Source organism: Argentina silus (assembly GCF_951799395.1).
Source record: "Argentina silus genome assembly, chromosome: 11".
Classification (NCBI taxonomy): Eukaryota; Metazoa; Chordata; class Actinopteri; order Argentiniformes; family Argentinidae; genus Argentina; species Argentina silus.
In genome coordinates, this window is record NC_139665.1 from 14,380,248 (window position 1) to 14,399,992 (window position 19,745).

At 42.6% G+C, this 19,745-nt stretch overlaps 2 protein-coding genes across 2 annotated transcripts in view; both read left to right on the forward strand.

The window, feature by feature from the left end:
* Positions 1-19,745, forward strand: part of LOC310812386 (C-myc promoter-binding protein-like) — a 316,219-nt gene that overhangs the window by 95,092 nt on the left and 201,382 nt on the right. The window lies entirely within an intron of this gene.
* On the forward strand, positions 12,834-16,627 carry LOC310811797 (photoreceptor-specific nuclear receptor-like; the record flags this gene model as incomplete). Its single annotated transcript, XM_083680098.1, has 8 exons — positions 12,834-12,927; positions 13,839-13,989; positions 14,280-14,383; positions 14,480-14,788; positions 15,073-15,254; positions 15,593-15,833; positions 16,068-16,173; positions 16,495-16,627. The coding sequence occupies 8 exons, from the start codon at positions 12,834-12,836 to the stop codon at positions 16,625-16,627; spliced, it is 1,320 nt and encodes a 439-aa protein (XP_083536224.1).

The window sequence follows — 19,745 nt, forward strand, 5'->3', positions numbered from 1 at the left end:
ACGTTAAAATACAACGCTAAAACTAATGTAACGTGAACTGCTTAACCAAATGGATAATTATAGTAGGCAAAAAAAAAAACTTGGATCTGTTCTTGTTTTCTCCCCCCCATATTTCACTTATCTGAGCAATTGATATGAAGGCATCTTTTACAATCAGGATTGCATTTAATATTTAAATTAATTTCATTTTCATCCCATGAGAAAACAATGTAGCAACGTTGGACAATAACAATCAAATCACAACTATAACCATGGTATTACCACAATCTACTGTGAAACGTTTAATTTTAACGTTATCCCCATGGTCTCTTTATGGTTGGCACAAGACAGTGAATCAACCTCCTTTTACATACGTTTATGCAACGTTTGGATTTAGACGTTGTTGCACCCTACCATTTTCTGTCATGACCGATATACGTACAACGACGAACCAAAAAACAATGTTAATACAACATAGGGTTTTGTATCATAATCATAAAAACAAGTGAGTCATTCACTGAGCAAATAATGAAATGTTGAGGAATACGGGATAGCTGAATGCATTCCAGTCTATGTTTGTGTTTTAGTGGTGACTGATCTCAGATTGCTGCTTGATTCATTCTCTGTATCTTTTCCAGTGCTCCTGCCCTCCAAAGTTAAACTGAATCCTCTGTACTGTAGATCTGCTGTAACTCAAGACCCGTTTAGAAAAGCGAGAAGCTATAGGCTCTGCTGTTGGAGATGATGGCACAGTGTCTGGAGCAGGTGTTGCATTGTTTGGCGGTTTGCTTTCTTACTGCAACCCTGGCAGTGATATTTTATCATCAGTAATGTAACAGTAGGGGGTCTTGGAGATTTATAGGCTATTTTCAACAGATGTCCATATTAGTGGTGTGACGTTTATTGGCTACAATTACAAATACAGCTAAATATCTGGTGCAACCTGTTGCAAACCAAACAAAAGCTATTGCAACACTCGGATTGTGTTAAAAGCTTAAATGGTAGGGGTTTTTGTTTTTATGCTTTCATGATATGATTGGAATCCACCCTTAGGTATTCACTGTCTTGTTTGTGTATTGTTAGGGAGATATCAAATAGAAAGATAGGTTGATCTACTTGCCACAAATGTTGAAAACAAAAAATATATGAAATCATGAAGAAAAATATTCATTATGATTTAAAATGTCAATACAAATACTGTCACAACATAATCCTTCACTTTTACTACTATTCAAAGTGTTTGAATGATCATATTCATCAGAGAGATCCTGAAAATCCAGATTCTTTGAATGTGAAATGAAGGAGTGATTTCTTGACAGACTATTACTGATTGTAGCCTACTCTTCCCAGTGCCTCAGTTTGAGGCTCTTTTCTGTTAGGGTTAGGGTTAGGGTTAGGGTTAGGGTTAGAATGCTGCTGCTTGGTCTGAGCATGGGAGGGAGCATCAGACACCCTTTTCGCAACCCCACTTTAACTATAAAGCAATGAAGTTTATGGCCATAGATATTTCCATGTAGAGGTTTTTCGGTTAGGTAAACAAGTGTGCAAGTTTACCTAACTGCATGTTTAGGGGACATGAGGATGTCTGAGTGTGGTATAGCCCAAGAGTGGAGCCTGTTTAATGACATACACCTTTAATTGTGATCAGCTGCCTCAAGGACAATCCCCTCATCCCAACCAGAGAGAAGCAGATCCCATTAAAGCTGATGAGGTTTCTACCTCAACAACAGATCCCATTAAAGCTGATGAGGTTTCTACCTCAACTCCTCACATACATGTAACAACAAACCACTAACTGCTCATGCTCTCTCAGTCCCATGGCTCAGGACATTAAAACCAATTTAATTCCCTTGGATTTCATGATGCATAGGGGAAATAGACCAATGGTATACCAATGCCATTTCCATTCAGGATGCAGCCACAACAAGGAAATGAGGAGGAAATGTTTTCCAGCTCTCCTGGTTAGTACACATGCACGCACGCACGCACGCACGCACGCACGCACGCACGCACGCACGCACGCACGCACGCACAAACACACACACACACACACACACACACACACACACACACACACACACACACACACACACACACACACACACACACACACACAGAGACAGACACAGACAGACACATGGATGGTAGGTAGGAGTGTCTGTCACTGTATCTCTGAGCCCAGGGGGGGCAACCATGTTCATAGGGGGAGGCATACACGGGTGCCACATTACACTGGCCCTTTGAGCAGGGGGGGGGCACCAGGGACAATGCTTCTGTTAACACCCTCGACGGGGACCTTTGGGTCTTCTGAAACTTTAATGTGATTTGGTGAGCAACCTGCGCTCAGCGAGGTCAGAGATGAACCCTGCCCACCAGCGGCCCCAGGTTGCCGTGTGTCGTCGCCTCGGTAACTAGACGCCGGCCGGCGTGGGGGCATCGGGTGCCGGGGCAGTCTTTGTCCCCCATGGCAGGGGTAATGAGGGATCTGTCGGCAGCGGGGGCATGGAGAGCCAGGACTCAGTGTCTCTGTTTAAAACAGCACAGGTTACCTATCTGATTTATACAAGGCCAGTCAGTGACCTGATCTCAGACAGAGGAGACTCTTTCTGAATGATTTATACCCAGGCTTTTTCCTGTGGGTTCCTGCCTTGCACTATTCTTTGAACCTCCCTATCCAAACACTCTGGGGAGTGGTTGCCTGTTGTTTCTTGCCAGGCACATTTAGATGGTTTATCTGGAATGATTTCCAATGGAGCCTGTTTCGATGTTGTCAACTACTAGTACTGTTGAGTAGTAATGTTGACTTATTTGCTACTTGTAGAGAAAGCTGGCACCAATCAATTGCCTATATCATTCCATTTCATATAATTATAATTATTATTATTCATTTTTTCCCTTATTTTTGTTGTTGTTATTTTTTCCCTTTTGTTCAGTTTCATTGGCATTAAACTGTGTGAAGAGAGTGTGGGTGGCTCAGAGTAGATCCTCGTTGCCCATGTACAGTAGCAGGGCAACAACTAAAATGGATGCTCTGCCCCTCCCCTCCCCCGGTCCTTGGCAGAGCAGGTGGATTTGGCCACAGACTGGGGGAGAAGAAAGGTGATCTCTAGGAGGGTTTTGTCCTGCTGTAATCAGACAACGACATCATCAATCATGAGAGGGGGAATAACAGAGAGGTTACAATGGGAGATAAGATAATGAGTGGGGCCACAAGAGGCCTGTGGAGGGACAAGGATGCAGCTCAGGTAACAGTCCTGATTACCACGCCTGGCCTGGTCTGGCTTGGCCTGGCTTGGCCTGGCTAAACACTCTGCTCTGCTGGTCTGGTTGACTTCACCTGTGTATCAACACTGAAATGGCATCCTCTCCTCGTCTCATCTCCTTCATTACCAATAGAAGGTGAAAGGACTAGATAGGTTTCCACTATGCTGCCTCTGCCTGTCATTCCTCATCTGTTCAGTGACAATGAAGGGAAAACCAGGATACAAAAAAGGGAGCAAGTTAAAACACTTCAGACATAATCAGAATCTTGTGTTGTCCTCTTTGTGCTTATCTGCTCTGAGCCCCTCAAAACTAGACTCCAGTCTCACTCCCTTGGCTTACTTTTGAGGGTCTATGGTTTGGTGCTAGATCATATTGTTTGTATTGCATTTATTGTTTATATTGTTTAGTGTTGTTTTTGTTGTGAAGCACTTTGTGACATTTGTCTATGTAAAAAGTGCTATACAAATACCTTTGATTGATTGATTGATTGAATGCAAGACTAAAGTGTGAGGGCACTATCACCACAAACAGTTACAGTACCAAGTTACAGTACCCTCTGCAGATGTGAACTGCCTGGCCCACCATTATGGATAAACAACGGGAAACATGGCATTGCACTTTTATTCATCACCATGACAACCCTGCCAGGTTTGTTTATCACAGCACCATGTTTGGGAGATAGCAGCGTACTGCATAAGGTTACCTGAGTGCAGTATGCATCTTCCTTGCTACTCCACCATATCATTATTTTTAAATTATTTTTAAACGTTTTTTTCAGGCATTTCTGCTTTATTGGGATAGAGACAGGAGAGATTGACAGGAAGGATGGGTGAGAGAGGAGGAGGGATGACATGCAGGATATGTCGAGGGTCAGAATCGAGGCCAGGAACCTTGCGATGGTGCGATATCCGCATTAGCGTGCTACACCACTAAGCGCCCCACATCCATATCTTCCTAATTCAATTAGGCTGGTATCCTGTGTCTGCAGGTGAGGCGTTCCACGTGCCACAAAGGGGAGGGAGTGTGTACTGTACTGCATGTGTGCGTGAGTTGGCCGGCATAACGTCCTTGCAGGTGACAAAAGTCCTGCCCTTTTTGTTGTGTCATTATCCTCATATGAAGTGTGTCCTGTCGTGTGTCACATACTAAGCCCCACAGGGTTCTGTCTCTCTCTCTCTCTCTCTCTCTCTCTCTCTCTCTCTCTCTCTCTCTCTCTCTCTCTCTATCTGTCTGTACAGCACGCTTGGGGCCACACTCTCACTAACTGACATGTGCTGCTAACCGCTAATCCACAACGGACGTCTCTTCCCTGCCAGCATCACCACCGACGTCAGCTGGTCCTACTTAAAATGTTAGAAATGTTTAATGAAGCCTTCATAAATCCAATATAGCATGACATTTACCTTTGACTTGTTAAGCATCTATGCGTTTTTTTATATAGGATTTATGTAGGAATTGTTAACTCAACAGGTGTCTGTATAGATCTTACAATCTGTTACTTGTGTCTTGATATTGTTTATTGTTTATACGTTATTTTTTAATAGAAGTAAAGCAGTCTTCTTTATCTTCTCTTCTCGGTTACTCTTGTGTGTCTTTTTAAGTCTTGCATATGAAAGCTTCAACTATTCTAGGTATGAAATTAATCTAATAGCCTCCAATTACCCACTTAGAGGGTTTAAGAGTAGAGTATAACAAGCTAATATTTCTCAAAAAGCAGGGATGTTATTCCAATTAGGTTCTAGCCGATTAGATACAAATTTGATGAATTAGTAAAAGAAAGCCAACTAGCGCCAAGGCAGGCATCTGTTTAAGTTTCTGGCTTCTGTCAGCTCCAGAATGGCGGGGAAGTGTTGTTGCTGGAACGTGTTGTTATTGTTTTGTGGTGAGTCATTCTGTTACATCTGTGTTCTGGTCAGTTATAAGTCGATTTATAACGACGAACGGTGCAAGGAGAACAACTGACAAGATCTCGGTTAATAGAGGCTCAAAAAGCCTCTATTAACCGTATACCCACACACACACACACACACACACACACACACACACACACACACACACACACACACACACACACCATAAACCCTGAAAAACAATAACAGCACGCACACACACACACACACACACACACACAATAAACCCTCTCCTCCACGGTCAGCAGAAAATGGTCTTTAAGATACGTCATTTTAATGTTTAATTTACTTGCCAAAATGAGCTTATAGGTACATGCCTGTGATATTTACTTAGGCAAATGATTTTCTCATTCTGATAATTATGTGCCTGGTGGCAGATGGTGGGGGTCCGGGTAATCCCAGTTGGCCATTGGCCTGACCACTGCTGCCCCCACCCCCCCTACCCCACCCTCCCACACACACACACACACACACACACCCCACCAACCCCTCACTACAACCCCCACACCTCCTAAACTTTTTCCAACAAGGGCTAACAAGGCTCTTTAACTCGTGAGCATTGGCCATGTCAGCAATCAGGCATTGAGGTGGTGTGTGTTGTGACAAAACTACCCAGCAACCCCTTCCTTAAGGCCTATGACTCTTTATTTGTGTTGTGGTCAGAGACAGATGGCGTACTCAGACAGTGCTGCAGGTGCAAGTCCCTGTTCCCCCATGCAGATTTAATCGCTATATACAGTGCCATACCACAGGAATTTATTAATTAAAGAGGACATATTGCGAGAAACCAACTTTTCCTGTAGAAAGTCTCTGTAGCATAGGCATTAGTCATATACTGTATGTCAATTCTAGCCCCAAAATTTACTAGGAAGTGTAAAAACAATAACTTTGGACAAGAACCCAGTATTTTCATGTTCAGTCTAAACTTTGTCTGTCCAAGAACAGACCGTGATTTTTGAAAATGAGGAGGGGGAAAATCAAGGTGAAATCAGCCAGTGGAGACCCTCTTTAACTCCATTTTGGAGGAATAGGTGAAGAAAGGATTACAAAGATGACTGGCTATGTTATCCTATGATAACGGTATTGGCGCCAAATTTGCATGGCTTCCTCTTAGAATGTTTACAATTTGACTAAGCAGCAATTAAATCCTTAACCTAATCAGCATATTACATGAGCCACACTTATCTATTCAACCCATCTGTCACATAAACCAAATAACCCATATGAACATAGTACAGCTAATGCATATTATTATACAGCAATGAGGTAATTTCCCTCATCCTTTAGCATTTAGAATAATCTGCTTGTGTCTTCCATGTTTCCAGAAGGATCTAGATTGTAATCTAATCCTGGATGGTGAGGATGGTGGTAAATTAGGTTTTTAGATGACAACTGTCTGCTTTATGAATGTCTAATTAGTTTGGTTTGACTCATCCTGCCAACAGATAAGATTAAGTTGAGGTGAGTGAGAGCAATTAAAGGAGCCAGAACTCAAGCTGTGCTTAATTTCTGTAAAGAAAACTCTCATGCACCTAACAATTATCTACTTGGTGTAGTCAGGCTTTTCTGATTTAGGTCACACATTCAATAAACATTTAAGACAATTACATGGTTATCAACAATTCTATATATTCTATACTAGCTAGAGTTGAGCTGAAGATGATAAGAGAATACCAAGAATATTTAAATCCTACTCTTTGATGAGACTTGACCTTCTGAGGGATTATATTAACAATTGTTTCATGTTGATTGTAAGGAAGAGCCAGTGAACTTATGCCAATGTCCCTCAATGACACGATGGGAGACGCGGTGAAAGACTGACTTCCGAAAGATCTGTAAATAATCTTGTTTTTTTTTGCATGAAATTATTTTATTATCATAACATTATTTAGAAGTTATGCTGCTAGAATTCAATCAATCTCTAGTACTTGGCATCATATCTAAGGTGCCTACCACTGCCGTTGTGCCCTTGACCAAGGCACTTAACCCCTAACTGCTCCAGGGGCGCTGAATATGGCTGACCCTGTGCCCAGAGCCCAGAGCTCTGTTCTCCTTTGGTGTGCATGTGTGTTGTCTCGGAGGGGGGGGTGTGCAGTACGTGTGTGTTGACAAAAATGACCACATTCCAACAACTGATGAGAATTTATTGCATGGCTCATAAACAGTCTTTCTTTCTTACTTACCTTCAGTTTTTACATGGAATCCCCCATGCATAGAGAGTTATGTAAGTGCATCATGAAAGTTATCAAAAGTTATCACGACTACTTTTTTTCCTGACACACAGGGACTTAATCACACTTGTCACTAGCGGCAACAGTTGCCCATTCGATTGTTGTTGGATCTTCTAAACAACCAGAGAGATTCTGAGCTCCGTCAAAGAGCTCAACGGAACAGCAATCTGACACTTATCTCCTCCAGCGCTGAGCCTGACCCTGCCTGAGTGTGTGTGTGTGTGTGTGTGTGTGTGTGTGTGCTTGTTCCGCTGATGGCAGCACAACATTGCTTTAGGGAGCAGCTGTTTACTATCAGAGATCTAGGTCAGTGTCTACTCTAGTCCAGGGTTCCAGGGTGCAAATTACAGGGGTGCTGCCCATCCCACCGCCCCCACCGCAAAATTAGCTGATCAGGGTCTCTCTGCAAGCATTTTGATTTCTCAAATTCCTCACAAAATCATTATTTTGCCTCCCCAAGGAACCCAAGGTTATATTCAAAAGCGAACTTGCAAACACCTCAGAATGAAGAAATACACGTATTCTAAATGGCCATGTCTTCTAAATGGTATGCTAGTGTGGATAATGCAACGTACCAAACCTCCATTCAGATCCTCTGGATCCTCAGATCCTCTAAGCCGAGTGAGGAGGTGGTCTGAGCTTTGTGGCACTGGTAAAGGGTTCGTGTAGAGTACCTGACACCCAGGGCTTTACATATGACTCACAGGTAAGAGGCTCAACTCCCACAGTTCAGATTCCACTGGAGGCTTTATCACCTGGTTATATCACACACGCACACACAAGAAGCGCGCGCGCGCACACACACACACACACACACACACACACACACACACACACACACACACACACACACACACACACACACACACACACACACCACACACACCACACACACATACACACACACACACATACACACACACACACACACACACACACACACACACACACACACACACGCACACTCAGGAGAGGACCTGAACCCCACTGCTACCGTCAGCACTCGCCAGATCAGATTTAAGCCTCCCCACCCCTACTTAAAGCCCCACCCAGTTCCACTCATGATCCGTAGGATCTGGAGGTAGCAGCCTTATACCTTGTAGCTACAGATAAATTAGCATTCTCTTATCCTCTTTGAATGCAGCTTGATATAGGAGGTCTGGTCAAGCTAGTGATTGCCGGGAGTAATCTGTGTACTTCAGGTCACATGAAATAGGTTGAAGCAGGACTATGATGAAACAATATGTTACAACATGTGAATGATTAAATATGTATATATTTTTAAGGGAATTATGTGGGAGAATATGCCTCACTACAGTGTTTATCAGGTAGATAAACATAATAATAATCAATTCATTATTAAAGACTTTTGAAATATTGGATAATGAACATTGATAATATAGGAGTTATAAAGTATAGATGGTCAATGAATTTTTCATTACATAAGTTGATACACTAGATCAATATAGATTCACATACAAATTGACATGGCAAGACACACATAGAAAGAAAGACAAAACAATAAGTCAATAGATAAGAAAACAAAGCAACCATAATCAGCATTGTTAATGTCAGCAAGCTTGGTTTCGCGAAGGGCATGTCCTAAATTGATATTATTACATAACAACTACCGGTTCTTATCATACTTTGAATTCTAATATTAGGTTGCTCCCATCCCTAATCCCTCTGTCTTATCCTAATCTCTGGTCTGCTCATCTAAGCAAGTCTACACTTCAAACTGTTGCTATCAACTGTACTGCTTTGACCAGTGCTTGTTCCAGTTTGTAAACCTAAACCGTCAATATGTACATTTACATTTACATTTACATTTACATTTACATTTACATTTATGGCATTTAGCAGACGCCTTTATCCAAAGCGACTTACAACAAATACATTTGTTTAAGTAAGTGAATCATCTATCCATCAGTCATCATAAGAAAAAGTAATTTTTTCCCTTTTCTTTCTTTTTTTTTTTTCCAGGAGAGAAACTTGTACAGGGGGGTAGTGGGGGTGAAGAGGTCTTTAGGAGGGACAGTTAAGATGTAGCCTGAAGAGATGGGTCTTCAATCTACGGCGGAAGATAGTATCTAAAACACTGTCTGCGCTGATCTGGCCAAAAGCAGGTTGTCATTGTGTGAACAACAGGTACAGTAGGATGTATCATCTAGGTAGCAATACAATGGGGAGTTGTTTTTGAATTCTAAGGACTATTCAAACCTGGGGAACTTATTAAAAAAACTCTCAAAAGGCCCCCTTTCTCAGGGAATCCAAACCACTTGAAGTATGTGGTGGTAAACCACTAGTTGCTGTGCTCAGCAGTATTGCAAATTCAGAGACAGGCACATTTGCACTGAGCATATGCCAGCTGATAAACAGATTTGGTGGTATTGCTCCGATAAAGCTATTCCAGAGAGCTTTTAGGCATGACACGCCATACACTGTACATCTGCCTCAAATCCTAGTGGGGATCATTATCCGCTTGTACCAGATTTAATCAAACGCATATTGTTTGTCTTTTCAATTATAGCTGTGCACCCTCGGTAAACAACAAAAGCTGTTTGAACTAACCCTGTTATGTTTTTATGTCCGTAAGGTCACACAGTGTCCTTACGATGACCTCTCGGCATGTACAGTACTATAATAGTGTGCTATACAATAACTTCTGTTCTGGTGCAACCATAAACAACAACAGATTGAGTAAATAGTAAATCTATCATAAGCAGGAATACCGTTGTGAACTGGCAACTATGTTTATTCCCTACTTTTCAAGTCAATCCAATAATAGGATAAACATTAGTTACAGTTAGCTGTACAAGGATACAGTACAACAACAATATAAGTGAGCCGTTAGCTTTGTCCATCAAAATCACCTCAATATCTCACCAGTGTGACCTGAAGATTACCGTTAAGGCTCAAGCCGCGGAATGCTGACCCATGGATGAAGACCCTCCTCCATAAGTCTTTGTGCTGTTACTACATATATATAGTGAAATAAGGATGGTGCCTTTGTAACACTTGGTAGCGTTGTTGAGTAATTACAGCATTACTACCCAGGTACTGTATAGGGGAATCATTTGGTTGTCGTAAATTGTATGTCATTTGTTCATTTGTTGACATAAAATGTGATGCGCTACCACACAATCTTGCTAAAAAACAAACAAACAAACAAACAAACAAAAGAGGCATGTGCCACCATTTTGCTTTTCTCAGTGACTCATCACAAGATAATTAAAATGAAAGAAAATAGCCAATCGCCTGACCTCACTACTAATTACTAGAATGACTTCAGAATCCTAATTACCGGGTAAATCTTGCAGGGGTCAGCACAGTGGCTGACCAGGAGGCAGGGAGCAGTCACCATATGGCTAAAGATGCCCACAAGATCTCCATGTGTCTTCACTGCTATTTTAATATTCCCTCACACACACAAACCAAAAGGTGGTTATTTGTTTTATCTCAGCATAGAGCCTTCAGGATTTCGATCAGATCCCTTCAGTACCATGAAATAAGTAATTAACAAATACACTGGCCAGTCATAAAAGCAGAACAACAGAACAACAACCAATAAACAGTCATGTTATTGGTCATCCATCCACAGATGTCAAGCCTTATGCAGCAGAAAGTAGAGAAAATGCGAGCTGGGCCATATTGTATTAAGCGTCACATTCAGATTAAGATCATTTATAGAAATCGCTCAACTGTGTGGAAGAACACATGACGAAATCGCTAGAAAGTTGTGGTGGCGCCAGAACACAGACTGTCGGCTTACTCCAAACCAAGTATTTAGCATGAATGCTTAGTTGAAGGTAATATGATATACTATACACTGGCACAGTAAAGTCTAAAAGTTAAAGTAATGTTTAACATTTAGGAGAGCGATGTGCCGATAGTCAACTCCTCAAAGATATTAGATTGACGATGCTCCTGCCTGAATGTTCAGTGTCCAATAACTAGATAGGTTCTTAGCCTGCTTGTACATTGGCCATGAATTGAACATGACCTGGTCCCTGTTGAAAATGGCTGCCTATGTAAATGATGTAATGATCCTATATGCCCATGTTCATCAATAATACATAAAGACCCTCTAACCTCCCATCCACAACTGACTGATAGATGAACAAAATGAGCCCTGGCCAAAGCGGCCCCCATTTAAAATTCTATTAATTCCCTACATGCAACCCTTTCCCCACGCAGCTGTGGAATAGAGGCTGATCTCCAGTCTGTCAAAAAGACCCAAATGAGAGTTAATGTGCGGCCAGGCACCTTGGCAAACACCGGACATCATTATGAATGGGGAGCAATCACACAGATCAAATATACAGGCGGGAAATGGAGCTGGAATTTGGCGGGGGGTCAGGGGAGGAGGGGGGGCAATACAAATTGAAGGGGCCGGCAAACATAATAATGTGCAGTCCAAGTAATCATCCCCTGTAAATGCAGATATCGTAGAGGCTTGTTGACTGATGGCTCCCCTCACAGACAGACGAGAGAGGGGGGAGAGAGAGAGAGCGAGAAAGAAAGAGAGAGAGAGAGGGATAGTTGGAGGTAGTTGGACAGAGAAAGCAGGTCTAAAGTTACAGCCCTCCTGCCTGACTTGGCCTCTTGTGGGGTTCTTTGTTCTTTAATTCCATTATTTTGTTTACATGTTATGAAGACCCACCCCATTGCACTGTCCCTACCCTCCACCACCTTTCTACAGCCTAAGTCCTTGCAATGTGACGAATTGATCCAGTCGATAAACAGCAGTAAAGATTAAGAAGATGACAAATAAGCATGCTGCTTACACAGCGCTTGGTGTTAATCCAACCCCCCCGCCCCCCCCCCCCCCGGCAACCCCGCCACCCCCCCACCCTCCCTGACTCCCCTATAGAGGCCCCATCACCCAGGAGGACCCACACACACTCGAGAGGGACAGCCGCAGAAGAGAACACTCAGACAACACAGATCCATCCACAGTCCACTGAGGACAGACCCCACAGTGACAGGAAAGAGGGAAAGCACTGAGAGACTGCACCTCAGCCAGGGCCCGTCTCCTCCACCGGGAGTCAGGAAGGAGAGACACTACGCAGGGGGGGGGAACTCCTGTTGAATAGGAGAGAGAGAGGAGCCGAACCAAACACGACTTGATCGACCATCTGCCCCTGCCTGACTGAGGAGACAATAACACCAGGCCTGTCACAGCCACCAGTTGGGACATTCTGACACTATAAATGGCACTCTGCTCGTTTTGGTGGCGCCATTTCCATTGACTTTCGTGCATCGCCGAGTGCCAAGATAACAGCAACCATTGTTACAGCGGGAAGATCGACACACCGCGCGGCGTGCTTGTTATTGGAATACTATTCTGACATTTCACTCCACTCCTACTTCTTAGAAGGGAGGAGTACAGTCTGGTTCCTCCTATCCAGGACCTAGACCGCAGGTCCTCAGGGCTTCGTCTGGAACCATGATGGAAGATCACCTGTCCAAGATCTCCATGTTGCCCTCCTCCTCTCCCAGTGAGTCCTCAGGCAGCAGCACCATTGACGACAACAGAGGAGGTAAGACCTCCTCACTCCCACGCAGCAGCACAGCAGACAGAGAACACATTTTACACCTCGCACATTACAAATACCATAACACATGCTGTAGAAGTGAAAAAGACATACAGTAGTTTAAAAACCTCACTCTAACAATTGCTCTCACAGGAAGCAACAGGTTTCTGCGCAGCTTGGTGAACTTGAGTGGTGCTTCTGATTATTCTTATTTAGTGGACACATGGTCATTTTCAAATCAAATTCAGCATCCCTTTAAAATTAATTTAGAAGATCGCATTTACTTTTATATCTTATCATGTCATCTTGTATGCAAATCTTGAATTTTATTTTTGTGAAAAAATACACTTTTTTAAGGCAAATGTGCTTTTTGATAACAATAATATTTGTATTTGTTTAAATGAAACTTATACCAATAGAGGTTTAGGCTCTCTCAGTATCAAGTATCAATACAATTGTATACATGAACTATTGAGTCAGAATCAAAAGTTATTCATATACATTTAGATAAAAAAATAACTTTAATGTTTATTCTAATATATTAATGAATTATTATATGATTATAATGATGATGATAATGTATTGTATTTGGACCATCTTTCTATGGTTAATCAAATAATGAATAATTATGAAATCTTTAAATAATATCTTTGTTTTAATTTTTGTTTCACTGAAATCATCATAAAGTATGCTTAATGTAACCACACTGGAATGCCAAATGTATTCCTGTTATAGTTTCACTGTAAGCTAAAACATTACATTTTGCCATTTCAACATGTCAGCGCAACTGCATTTCAAAGACTCATCCACACAAACATCCAAACCACACAAATGTCAGACTACTGCATCCCTGAAACCACACATCCTATACATAGCATGGGTCTAACAGTGCATTCCCTGATCCTGTCGTCCTCCAGCCAAGAGTCCTGCTCCTGGTAAAGCCCTGAGCCCGGCCCTGCTCTGCAAGGTGTGTGGGGACACCAGTAGTGGCAAACACTATGGTATCTACGCCTGCAACGGCTGCAGCGGCTTCTTCAAACGCAGCGTGAGAAGGAGGCTCATATACAGGTGAGTGAGGGGAGGATGGAACCAGGGGAGGCTGGTGGAGGTAGAAGTCGGAGGACCAACAGCCTCCTCTGATAGAGTGGCTATGTATCATAAAATCACTAGGTTCTATAAGATATACATATTTAGCGATATTATTACATTTAACCAAAATATAAGCATATATTTTATTTGATGCCTACTATCTTTATGCCCTTGAAAACTCTCTAAAGTAGAATCAATACGTCACTTTACTACAATTTATGTTTTTTCCCCCTCAGAAATAATTAAATGATTTCCTCCATTCCCAACAGGTGTCAAGCAGGTACAGGCATGTGCCCAGTGGATAAGGCCCACCGTAACCAGTGTCAAGCCTGCAGGCTGAAGAAGTGCCTTCAGGCTGGCATGAACAAGGACGGTGAGTGAGTGTTACGAAACAACAATGTGTTTAGAAAAATAAACTTTATGTGTGGTCGTCATCTGACACAATATCAATATCAATATCTCTCCGCAGCGGTTCAGAATGAGCGCCAGCCACGTAGCACGGCTCAGGTGCGTCTGGATTCCATCGACGTTGACACGGATCAGGAGCACCTGGCGACCACACGGGAACCCACCTCCTCTTCCTCCTCTTCCTCCTCCTCCACCTGCTCTGTCATTACTCGGCCCCACATCACCTCCTCCTCCTCCTCCTCCTCCTCCATGTGCATCACCTCCTCGGCCCATGCCCCCCTGCAGCGCTGCAGCAGCCCCCAGAACAACCACCGCTTCATGGCCAGTCTGATGACCGCAGAGACCTGCGCCAAGCTGGAGCCAGAGGATGGTGAGGCTACAGGAGAGGGGGAGGGAAGGAGGGAGGGAGGGAGAGAGGGAGGGAAGGAGGGAGGGAAGAAGAGAGGAATTAAATCTGATTCTAACCATTTGACATGTTGAAATAAATGAATTTACTTGAAAGAAAAACAAACAAGTCAAAAACAAGTAAAAATCAACAATTGAATCAATAATCGTGTTTAACGTTTAATAGAGTTCAATGTTTAATAGAGTTCAACAGTTCTGCACTTGTCCAGACTGAGGCTTCATGTCTGAATGCCTCCGCTTGTCTTACAGTGGACGAGAACATCGATGTGACCAGTAATGAGCCGGAGAGAGCGTCCACAGAGTACCACATGTCCCTCTACCCTTCCAGCAGCCCTGAGAACGTCTACGAGACGTCGGCACGGCTGCTCTTCATGTCTGTCAAATGGGCTAAGAACCTGCCAGTCTTCTCCAACCTACCCTTTAGAGACCAGGTAAGGTGTCAGTGCACTGCATGCTGGTTCAGTAACACTTTATTTAGTGGTCCGCTTATAAACGTCTTCTTAACGTTGAGATATGTTTGTTACATAGTTATTACGTAGTGTATCAACCTGAAGAGTCAGTTATGACACTGTAAATGCATAAGACGTTTTGTTTATGTGAAGTTAAGACCTTTTGTTTATGTTAAGATTCTAAGTCTTGTGTACAGAATATATGGCACGCCATAATAGATAGTGGATGTGTGCTCAACTACATGCAGAAAGACTCTTACCCGGGCCTACATGCCCTGAACTCTGACCTCTGACCTCTGACCTCTGACCCCCCTCCCCAGGTGATCCTGTTGGAGGAGGCATGGAGCGAGCTGTTCTTGCTGTGTGCCATCCAGTGGTCCCTCCCCCTGGACAGCTGCCCGCTGCTCTCCCTGCCCGACATGTCCCCCCCCCTGCAGTCCAAGACCAGCTACACCAGCCTGGACCTCCGCCTCTTACAGGAGGTCTTCAGCCGGTTCAAGGCCCTGGAGGTGGACCCCACAGAGTTTGCCTGCCTCAAGGCCATAGTTCTCTTCAAGCCAGGTGGGTGGAACATCACCAGAGCCATAAAGTAGAGGGAAACTCAACTCTCATAAAGTAGAAGAAATTTCAAATCTGTTTGAGATTTGTATACCACAAATATATTTACATTTCAGGTTTCTTGCTGATTAAGGACATTCTATCTCCATATGGCCCTTGCCAATAAGACAGGAAAACTAGAATGCTTTGTTGGGTTCTGCTTTGAGTGACTCAGGTTGGTTGTTTTTTAATTAACAGAGACCAGAGGTCTGAAGGACCCTGAGCAGGTGGAGAACCTACAGGATCAGAGCCAGGTCATGTTGGGCCAACACATCCGGTCACACTACCCCAGTCAACCAGCCAGGTATGACTATCACACATCCACACACACTACCCCAGTCAACCAGCCAGGTATGACTATTGCACATCCCACACATACTACCTCAGTCAGCCAGGTACGACACAATGACACTGCCATCTGAAATCCACTCTACCAAAAGGTTTTTGTTGTTTTTGTTGCTTTTTTTATGTTATTTAGTGGCTGGATTCAAATCTATAACCTGTATGTTGTGTCTTGATAACAACATTGTCAGTTCAATTCCAGTTAGTAGAGGGTTTTGGTCCGATATCTTTGTGGGAATGATGTAAATTCAAATCATGTCCTTCCTTCAACCTCTCCGTGTAGGTTTGGGAAGCTACTGCTGTTGCTGCCTTCCCTGCGTTTCGTCAGCTCAGAAAGGATTGAGCTTCTCTTCTTTCATCGGACCATCGGCAACACCCCAATGGAGAAGCTACTGTGTGACATGTTCAAGAACTGAGCCCTGGAGACACAAAATGGAGTCATAGTTGCCCAAAATGACCCTGTGTGGAGGGAAACAGGGAGGAAACAGAGACTTCTTTACTTTGTATGTGCATACTGTAAATAACCAACAGAGATACTGCATGCTGAGTGTTCTTTAAAAGGCCACTTTACTGTTCTACTTTTTTGTGGTCAAACCACAGTTGAGTTATACTCCAAGTAAAGATGCTAAAGCAACCAATCTGCTGTAAAAGAACACTGCTAACAAACTTGCTTCTGAGCTTTATAATGTGCTCGTTGTGTGTCTGCACCAGACACCTGGAACTCAAACTTTATTCAACTTTATTCAGAAAGTTTGTGTTTAAGTATCTAATTCGTTCGATTGATGTCCAGGTGTCTAGCTGTCCATATGTACTTTTTCATGATTAATGTAACATATTTATATGTAAATCTGTTTGGTGTTAGATACATATATGCTAACAAATATATGTGTGCTGTATTTATGTTTTGATGCCTTGATAAAATGTAAACTTTTACCATGTGTTCAGATTTCTTTCACTGAAACACACTCACACACACAGACACACGCGTGCACACACACACACACACACACACACACACACACACACACACACACACACACACACACAATTGTAACATTGCTTGAAAAAAAAAAGTATAACACATAATCTGTTAAAACAATAACATACAAACAACAGTCACAAATAAACATAATGCCCAGTCAGTAACACAATCAGTAATAAGCAGTGTTTAGGGGGCAATGCAGAAACACATGCAGTTATCAGTTTGGAACTCTTGACAGTTTGTTTTTAAAAGTACCAATGAATACAAAAAAGTTTGAGTGTTTTTTGGAGGACGGTCCTGCAGTCTCTAGCAGCGGAGAATTGAAAAGCATTTTGTCCGAAGATACTGTGTGTTGCCAGGCTTATGTAATTGCTAGTTCTCAGTTTGATGATAAATCTTAATATTGAGCTCAGATAAAGGTGGGTCTTGCCAGGGAAGGATTTGTATATGAATGTGAGCGAGTGGGTTTGATGTCGGGCATATAGGCTTTGTCTGGGTGTATGAACCTGGTCCTACGACTGTTTAAATACTTTCCAGATCATCCTTCCCCTTTCATTCAACGATTTGACAGATTGGGTGAGTGAAAGGACGATTGACATTCCATTTCTCTCACCATTCTGATAACATCAGTTGTGATGGGATCCCTGAAAAGAGAAGGGAGGCAGAATTCAACACCTGAATAGACCCTAACCCTACACTTCAGATCAGCGACTGGGCAAGTGGGCAAAAAGATGAAGAAAGGATGAAGCTGATGAACAGCGCCACATTCTGACTGCTCGCTTTGAGCAGCCTCCATCGGAAATTACAATACCTGTCATATTACGGTGCCACCAATAGAGGTCCTCCCAGTCCCACAGTCAAGACTATTTCGGGTGTTGCCTGGACAGCATTGGTAGAGTATCCACAACTTCAGGGCAACCACGCCCTTGAAGTAGCACTCAGGAGATGATGTGACAAAGAGCCATTCTCATTTATACTCCTACGTTCATATTGGTATTGCATGTCAGTTACTGTAGCACAATGATGATGTGACGTTATGATATGATCAACTCTGGGGACATTTACATTTTTACATTTACATTTTAGATATTTAGCAGATTCCTTTATCCAAAGCGGCTTACAACAAGTACATTTGTGTAAGTAAGTGAATCATCTATACATCAATCATCCGAAGAAAAACAAATCTATGCTAGGACCAGGGGCCATTGGCAGTCACAACGCTAGAAGAAGGAAGAATTACTTATTTTCTTTTCTTTTAATTTTTTTCTTTTTTCTTTACAGTAGACACTCCTTTATTGTGCCTTTGCCATTAATGGAAAAGGGGTTAGGGGTTTGGTGTAGCAGATACCTATGCAACAAATACCCAGTGCGTAACATTGTAGCATAAAGACATGAAGTTTGAAAAAGCAGTGCAACTTCAACTATAATGAAGAGAAACTAGGGGAGGCTGGTGGAGGTAGAATTTATACTTCCAAAGGGCCAAAGGGCTCTGTAGGATCCAGAAAGCCAAAGGGCTCTGTAGGATCCAGAAAGCCAAAGGGCTCTGTAGGATCCAGAAAGCCAAAGGGCTCTGTAGGATCCAGAAAGCAATAAGTTGTCTCGGCCCTATCTCTTGGTGCATGGATATGATATGATAACCCAGTCTCCTGAGATATGTCATAGAGCTGGGAGGTCTGAACTGTGTCTTGTACTACTGTCAATGTTGCCCTGCTTGGTACTGTATGTTGCCTTTGCATGCTCATGGAGAACAAACAGATTTACATAGTATTCACAGATATGTATTGTATACTGTTATAGAGGTTGATAATTAAATTGTTGCATTGGTGTTTACTGTAGTCTAATATTTATGTTAAAAAATACTTTATGTAATATCATATGCATTTCCAGAGCTGGTATTGGACTCACTCTGACAGTAGCTGAATTCATCTGCAGTATGAATATGTGTCCTTATCGCTTCAGCACATTTCATGAGCTCTGCAAACCGTGGAAAATACTGAGCCAGGGAGCTCAAAGCCCAGCCTGATGGTGTTTTAAATGTCATATCTCCCCACAGACATCTGGGTTCTACGCTGGGGAAAGAACACTGTTCTTACCAATTCCATCCGGACACTAGTAGATGAATTTCAAACTAGCCACGTCTTTTTGAAACATACATATTTACTTGCAGTTAAAAGCTGTAGCAGACTTTTTCCCATGAATGTCAGCCAGATAAGGAATGCCACTCAGTATTAGAATTCTAATTCAAAGATAAAGGCCTTTTGAGAAACACCTCTACAAAGGATGTAGACTTGGACACCTGTGTGCTGTGGAGAAATGAAGTCTAGAACCAACTTAGCTGAGAAGCAACAGAGGAACAGAGCTCTGACCTCTCTGTGAATGAACGTGCGTGTCTATGTTTTGTGTTTTGTACTGTTATTCTTCTTCTTCCAATTCCATGCCTGTGCATTGTGGGAAGATTCAAATACAAATGTGATATGACTCACCAATATTTTGAAATTTACATTAAATTGCTGTTTCACTTTATTATGCACAATATCAGTGTTGCATGCACT